Genomic DNA, 8,861 nt, shown 5'->3' on the forward strand with positions numbered 1-8,861 from the left:
GTAGACTTCACCTCGAATATACCATCCTCAATTGTCAAGATGGACACATCAAATGTACCACCACCCAAATCAAATATCAACACATTACGCTCACCACCAACCTTCTTGTCTAAACCATAGGCAATTGCCGCAGCTGTCGGCTCATTAATGATTCTCAACACATTAAGACCAGCTATAGCACCTGCATCTTTCGTTGCTTGACGTTGACTGTCATTGAAGTAAGCAGGAACTGTTATAACCGCGTCACTTACTGTCCTGCCCAAATAACTTTCAGCAACCTCCTTCATTTTCGTCAACACCATCGACGAAATCTCCTCCGCGGAGAACAACTTTTTCTCACCCTTATACTCAACACGAATCTTCAGCTTACCACCGACTTGAACCACCTCAAATGGCCAATGCTTCATATCACTCTGAACTGATGGATCATCGAAACGACGACCGATTAGCCGCTTCGCATCAAACACTGTATTTGTTGGATTAATAGCCACTTGGTTCTTCGCTCCATCACCAATTAAACGCTCAGCATCTGTGAACGCCACATAACTCGGTGTCGTTCTGTTACCCTGATCATTGGCAATTATCTCCACTTTGCCATGCTGGAAAACACCAACACACGAATATGTTGTACCAAGATCGATCCCAATGGCGTTAGGCATTTCGAGATACGTCAAAACGAACAAACACAGGTAATCGAATCACTCAATTAATACCACTGCAAGCTGTGCACCTGCTTAAATACTTTACACGTAGAACATACTAGAAGTTTCGATGACCTTCGATAGAAAACAATCGACCAATGACCTGTCGACAAGTATTCACTATTGGCCAATCACACTCAACCACCAGACTACTGACCAAATACTCACAAACAAGATGCTTTCCTAGTCAAAATTTCACTCATAGCCTCCCTAAGTACAATGCAATGCAGGGTGCCTAATACAAACGCAATTGTCTGGTCAGTGTGGACAAATGGACAAAATCTAAGACGTGCACCCATCCCATTCACCCATTCACAACCTCAAACACAAAAACATTCCAATATCGAGTTTGACTACTGACACAATTATAAGTAGTTGAACTAACACGTGTGATATTTAGGGGTCAGGTATAGTTCAGTTCATACTGGTTAGTCACCGAGCTGTAACTATGCCCGGCTGTACATCATTATGTCATGTTTGCCTACTTCTTAATGCTGATCCAATTCCATCTGAACAGTTGCAATGTGGCTACTTGTTCGAGTGTTCGATGGAATTCGATCATCATTCAGAATTAGACAAACATGGGATCGGTTACCACTCTGTGATGAACCAGTGTAAATGTCTCAGTCCTACAGGAGGTCGGTGACATGACCGTTATGGTTGACTGAATTATCGTTGATTGTCGAAGTGACTAGAAAGACTCATGTAAGAAGTCAAAAGACTGATCGACAGATGAAGAATTGTTTCATAACCAAACCTCGTGCTGGGAATCCTATGTTGTACCAAAATATAATATTGAATAATAATAACAATAATGATAATAATAATTATTATTATTATTATTATTATTACTATTAACAACTGGATTAACACAACATGTCAATACATTTATTTTCAGGTCGACTCACTTTGTGATAATCAACAGATAAAATTCCAATAAACCACAACTCAGTCTCCTCACAACTGATTAATTAATAGAATGTCAGGAGGAGAAACTCTACTGGCATCGTAAGGATAAAAATGTTGCAATGAACAAAAGTAATCGGTGTGCTTAATCATATGCTTGAGTCAGACATAACAGTCGGTAGAAGCCCGAATTGCTCCATGCTAGCACCTCTGACTACGACACTGATTGACGTGGGTTCGAAGTCCACACAGGACGTCCATTTCTCTCAAGATTCCAGGCACACCTTACTGACGAGTGCCAGTGAGCACGAAACCTGGGTCTACAGCTTCTTATCGATTACCTCCGACCAACTAACATGGTACAATTCGGTCACTAACATCAGATCAAATCACGATGAAAACCCACTCCAATATAAATATTTTATCCCATGCAACAAGTCAAGGAAAATAACGAAAATGAATGACACACTTTAGGAAATATTATGAAAACTTTCAGGTTTAAACTATCATGAAGTATATAAGTAGCTTGAGACAATGCTTCGATCGTGCCACTCATTCATTAGCTAACTAGGACAGATAGTGAGGTTCAAAATTATTCTACAAAGGACACTCACAAGTTCAGTGGTGTCAGGTTGTGCTCGCATTTTTCACTGATTCACACAATTTCCCAATTACTTAGTATACGCCTTGATATGCTCACTCGCAATTCTAAAACTGAAGTCACATAATTCTCAGTTGTAAATCGTTGCTGAACTCCTAGGCTAGGCGCAACACGACTTAGAAAATCCTAGGTTCGAGAGCTGACGAAGCGCACACATTTAACTATCATGATGACTTTGAATAAAGCCAGAACTATAAGGCCTACAGGACACAGTCAACCAACTTCACCCTACCACTTCTTCTCATCCAATAATAATCCCGTACCCTAGTTACTTTTATCAATATACTTCAACTCCCACTCACTACTCTCTCTCTCTACACCACCACAACGAAATTAGCAATGTTTCCAAAACACTGTTTCACACCATTCTCTCTGAATTGATCAAACAACAATGGTTTGGTGGCTTATTTATTTATTTATTTATTTGAACACATAATATTGGTACAAGAGTGCGCCAAATATATATTCGCCACACAAAACATTGAGAGTTTAAAGAGAAGGTAAAAACGGTAAGGAGCGTAAAAAACAAGAGAATAATAACGAAGAGATTGGTGTAAGGTAGTGTAATAATAATAATAATAATAATAATAATAATAATAATATTAGTAATAGTAATAATGGGGGAACGGAAAGGTACAATCAGAAGAAATCTTTCAGTTTAGGAAGATACAACCACTTTTTACAAAGAAAGTAAAAGAAGGTTACAGCAGGATCGCCACTGGCTTCTATTCTGAGCCATATCTGATAACGTCTCTAGCCACTATGTTGCACCATCTCTCGGACCCCAACCAGGGAGTCGTGAACGACTAACACAAGCCAGCCCTTTGCAGCTTTCTTTCATACCACGACACCATGTCATACACTGACCACCTCTCCGCTTTTTCCAACCAGTCCCAGAGTCGGCAAATAATCCACGACGTAAAATTCTCTAATACTAAATGTTGTAATTCCAGGCTGATTCTAGTTCACAGGAAGCGCTCAATTAAAAACACGAATTCATCTCATCCTGAAAGTCTGGCCTTGCCCACAGGAAGCTTCGTTGACTCACTGGAAACTCACCTAGTTGCGTCAATGAGACATGAGACTGCACCATTCACATCTTGCACTAGTTGACTGAATTGAAATCAGCATAAAAATGCCAGCCCAATATGCTAGCTTATAAACATCCTCATCTATACACATGTACCATCTTACCCCTTCCAATTGTTGCGTACACGAATGCCACTTCTACTTCAGCTACATATACGCATCTCCAAACAACCCCACACCTCGTTTTACGAAATTCAAATACAACCAGTCTAATCACCACCTACAAGTCTGAACACATACCTACCAATTACAAAGTAAAAGGTTTATAACTTCGATGACTGGACATAGCTTATAATAAATTCACTTCCATACATACGATTGCCCAACTGATCGACCATCCGTTCTTCGACGCACTGCAGTTAATTGACTCCATGAAATATAGGCACTTCCAACAATTAAGTAAACGCTAATTACATTTCACCAACCTACATATCCCAATGTAGAATACTATGCGAAACACGTGCATTGTTATCCCTACTTATTTTACAACTCGTCTGTTGTTGAGCAAGGCAGTAAATAACTAACTAGTAATTGGAGACCGTTCACACTAATCAACTAAACACTTACCATCTCACAAGAAATCATCCCACTTAACTGGGTCGTTAGTCAAGTTCTCGAGCAAATACACTTACAGACCAAAAGTACGAGTCGCCTGTCTTCAACAACACTCGACGAAAATAACTTTATCACTCCACTCACCAACTACACCAAAATCCCCATCGGAACATCTAGTCACACAAACTACTCACTCGGTCTTCTCGACGCGTACGCAACAACGCTCCACAACTACGCCGGTCTAATAAACTAGGAACAGACGACATGCCACCTAAATCGCAACCAATAGTCCTGAGGTGCAAACGCCACGTTGCACACATACGGATTCGCAACACTCAACTTAACAAGCCTTCCGTAACATAGAGGGCAGGAAGAGATAGAGAGCGATCACTATCCTACACTGAGCGACCAGACATTAGACAACGATATTCACTACTCGCCAGTAACGAAACCCTGATCCTGTATCAAACAACCAATAACTAATAAAAATCAAAAGACAAAATTCATTACAGATAAAATCTAAATTCATTCAAGTACCAAATAATTAATCACAACAATTACAGGTTAGTCGACCTCCTCAATCGTTGGTCCCTTACCACTTCCACCACCAGCACCACCTGTTTCATGCATGCCTCCTGGCATACCACCAGCCTGGTACACCTTCGTAATTATCGGCGCACAGACCTTCTCCAACTCCTCCCGCTTACTTTCATACTCATGCTTCTCCGCCAATTGATTAACGTCCAACCAACCAATTGTATCCTCACACTTACTTAATATCACTTGACGATCACTTTCAGATATCTTTTCTTTAAGCTCACCCTCCACTTGCTGTTTCATTGTGTACACATAACTCTCAAGCGAGTTCTTCGCAGAAACACGATCTCTCTGCTTCTCATCCTCAGCCTTGTACTTGTCCGCATCGGCTACCATTCGTTCAATCTCCTCCTTCGTCAAACGACCCTTGTCATTTGTAATCGTTATCTTGTTCTGCTTCCCTGTACCCTTGTCAACAGCAGATACGTTCAGAATACCGTTCGCGTCTATATCAAACGTCACCTCAATCTGGGGAGTACCACGAGGAGCAGGTGGGATACCTGAGAGTTCGAACTTGCCAAGCAGATTGTTGTCCTTCGTCAGAGCACGCTCACCCTCGAACACCTGGATAAGCACACCAGGCTGGTTGTCCGAGTACGTCGTGAACGTTTGAGTCTGCTTCGTCGGAATTGTCGTATTACGCTTAATCAGAGCCGTCATTACACCACCAGCCGTTTCAAGACCCAGTGACAATGGAGCCACGTCAAGCAACAGCAAGTCCTGCACAGCCTCACACTTGTCACCACTTAGAATAGCTGCCTGCACAGCTGCACCATAAGCCACAGCTTCATCCGGATTAATAGATTTGTTCAACTCCTTCCCGTTGAAGAAGTCCTGCAACAGCTTCTGCACCTTAGGGATACGAGTGGAACCACCAACCAACACTATTTCGTGAATCTGGGCCTTATCCATCTTAGCATCTCGCAAAGCCTTCTCAACAGGACCCAATGTACCACGGAATAGATCGGCATTCAACTCCTCAAATCGTGCACGAGTAATCGACGTGTAAAAATCAATACCATCACACAACGAGTCAATCTCCAGATTCGTTTGGGTGCTCGAACTCAATGTACGTTTCGCACGTTCACATGCTGTTCTCAGGCGACGCAATGCACGCTTATTGTCACGAATGTCTTTACTAAATTTCTTCTGGAACTCTTTCACAAAGTGATCCACCAGACGATTGTCAAAATCTTCACCTCCCAAGTGTGTATCACCAGCAGTAGACTTCACCTCGAATATACCATCCTCAATTGTCAAGATGGACACATCAAATGTACCACCACCCAAATCAAATATCAACACATTACGCTCACCACCAACCTTCTTGTCTAAACCATAGGCAATTGCCGCAGCTGTCGGCTCATTAATGATTCTCAACACATTAAGACCAGCTATAGCACCTGCATCTTTCGTTGCTTGACGTTGACTGTCATTGAAGTAAGCAGGAACTGTTATAACCGCGTCACTTACTGTCCTGCCCAAATAACTTTCAGCAACCTCCTTCATTTTCGTCAACACCATCGACGAAATCTCCTCCGCGGAGAACAACTTTTTCTCACCCTTATACTCAACACGAATCTTCAGCTTACCACCGACTTGAACCACCTCAAATGGCCAATGCTTCATATCACTCTGAACTGATGGATCATCGAAACGACGACCGATTAGCCGCTTCGCATCAAACACTGTATTTGTTGGATTAATAGCCACTTGGTTCTTCGCTCCATCACCAATTAAACGCTCAGCATCTGTGAACGCCACATAACTCGGTGTCGTTCTGTTACCCTGATCATTGGCAATTATCTCCACTTTGCCATGCTGGAAAACACCAACACACGAATATGTTGTACCAAGATCGATCCCAATGGCGTTAGGCATTTCGAGATACGTCAAAACGAACAAACACAGGTAATCGAATCACTCAATTAATACCACTGCAAGCTGTGCACCTGCTTAAATACTTTACACGTAGAACATACTAGAAGTTTCGATGACCTTCGATAGAAAACAATCGACCAATGACCTGTCGACAAGTATTCACTATTGGCCAATCACACTCAACCACCAGACTACTGACCAAATACTCACAAACAAGATGCTTTCCTAGTCAAAATTTCACTCATAGCCTCCCTAAGTACAATGCAATGCAGGGTGCCTAATACAAACGCAATTGTCTGGTCAGTGTGGACAAATGGACAAAATCTAAGACGTGCACCCATCCCATTCACCCATTCACAACCTCAAACACAAAAAACATTCCAATATCGAGTTTGACTACTGACACAATTATAAGTAGTTGAACTAACACGTGTGATATTTAGGGGTCAGGTATAGTTCAGTTCATACTGGTTAGTCACCGAGCTGTAACTATGCCCGGCTGTACATCATTATGTCATGTTTGCCTACTTCTTAATGCTGATCCAATTCCATCTGAACAGTTGCAATGTGGCTACTTGTTCGAGTGTTCGATGGAATTCGATCATCATTCAGAATTAGACAAACATGGGATCGGTTACCACTCTGTGATGAACCAGTGTAAATGTCTCAGTCCTACAGGAGGTCGGTGACATGACCGTTATGGTTGACTGAATTATCGTTGATTGTCGAAGTGACTAGAAAGACTCATGTAAGAAGTCAAAAGACTGATCGACAGATGAAGAATTGTTTCATAACCAAACCTCGTGCTGGGAATCCTATGTTGTACCAAAATATAATATTGAATAATAATAACAATAATGATAATAATAATAATAATTATTATTATTATTTATTATTACTATTAACAACTGGATTAACACAACATGTCAATACATTTATTTTCAGGTCGACTCACTTTGTGATAATCAACAGATAAAATTCCAATAAACCACAACTCAGTCTCCTCACAACTGATTAATTAATAGAATGTCAGGAGGAGAAACTCTACTGGCATCGTAAGGATAAAAATGTTGCAATGAACAAAAGTAATCGGTGTGCTTAATCATATGCTTGAGTCAGACATAACAGTCGGTAGAAGCCCGAATTGCTCCATGCTAGCACCTCTGACTACGACACTGATTGACGTGGGTTCGAAGTCCACACAGGACGTCCATTTCTCTCAAGATTCCAGGCACACCTTACTGACGAGTGCCAGTGAGCACGAAACCTGGGTCTACAGCTTCTTATCGATTACCTCCGACCAACTAACATGGTACAATTCGGTCACTAACATCAGATCAAATCACGATGAAAACCCACTCCAATATAAATATTTTATCCCATGCAACAAGTCAAGGAAAATAACGAAAATGAATGACACACTTTAGGAAATATTATGAAAACTTTCAGGTTTAAACTATCATGAAGTATATAAGTAGCTTGAGACAATGCTTCGATCGTGCCACTCATTCATTAGCTAACTAGGACAGATAGTGAGGTTCAAAATTATTCTACAAAGGACACTCACAAGTTCAGTGGTGTCAGGTTGTGCTCGCATTTTTCACTGATTCACACAATTTCCCAATTACTTAGTATACGCCTTGATATGCTCACTCGCAATTCTAAAACTGAAGTCACATAATTCTCAGTTGTAAATCGTTGCTGAACTCCTAGGCTAGGCGCAACACGACTTAGAAAATCCTAGGTTCGAGAGCTGACGAAGCGCACACATTTAACTATCATGATGACTTTGAATAAAGCCAGAACTATAAGGCCTACAGGACACAGTCAACCAACTTCACCCTACCACTTCTTCTCATCCAATAATAATCCCGTACCCTAGTTACTTTTATCAATATACTTCAACTCCCACTCACTACTCTCTCTCTCTACACCACCACAACGAAATTAGCAATGTTTCCAAAACACTGTTTCACACCATTCTCTCTGAATTGATCAAACAACAATGGTTTGGTGGCTTATTTATTTATTTATTTATTTGAACACATAATATTGGTACAAGAGTGCGCCAAATATATATTCGCCACACAAAACATTGAGAGTTTAAAGAGAAGGTAAAAACGGTAAGGAGCGTAAAAAACAAGAGAATAATAACGAAGAGATTGGTGTAAGGTAGTGTAATAATGATAATAATAATAATAATAATAATAATAATAATACTAGTAATAGTAATAATGGGGGAACGGAAAGGTACAATCAGAAGAAATCTTTCAGTTTAGGAAGATACAACCACTGTTTACGAAGAAAGTAAAAGAAGGTTACAGCAGGATCGCCACTGGCTTCTATTCTGAGCCATATCTGATAACGTCTCTAGCCACTATGTTGCACCATCTCTCGGACCCCAACCAGGGAGTCGTGAACGACTAACACAAGCCAGCCCTTTGCAGCTTTCTTTCATACCACGACACCAT

General features: G+C 41.0%; 1 protein-coding gene across 1 annotated transcript; it reads right to left on the bottom strand.

Annotated features, from left to right (window-relative positions):
• Positions 1 to 4,414: 4,414 nt before the first annotated feature.
• On the bottom strand, positions 4,415 to 6,704 carry HSPA8_2 (Heat shock cognate 71 kDa protein). The gene has a single exon (XM_051209390.1). It carries the CDS (start codon positions 6,388 to 6,390, stop codon positions 4,477 to 4,479), a length of 1,914 nt encoding a protein of 637 aa, XP_051074845.1. The 5' UTR covers positions 6,391 to 6,704; the 3' UTR covers positions 4,415 to 4,476.
• Positions 6,705 to 8,861: the final 2,157 nt, after the last annotated feature.

The sequence above is a fragment of the Schistosoma haematobium genome, chromosome 1 (assembly GCF_000699445.3).
Source record: "Schistosoma haematobium chromosome 1, whole genome shotgun sequence".
Taxonomy (NCBI): Eukaryota; Metazoa; Platyhelminthes; class Trematoda; order Strigeidida; family Schistosomatidae; genus Schistosoma; species Schistosoma haematobium.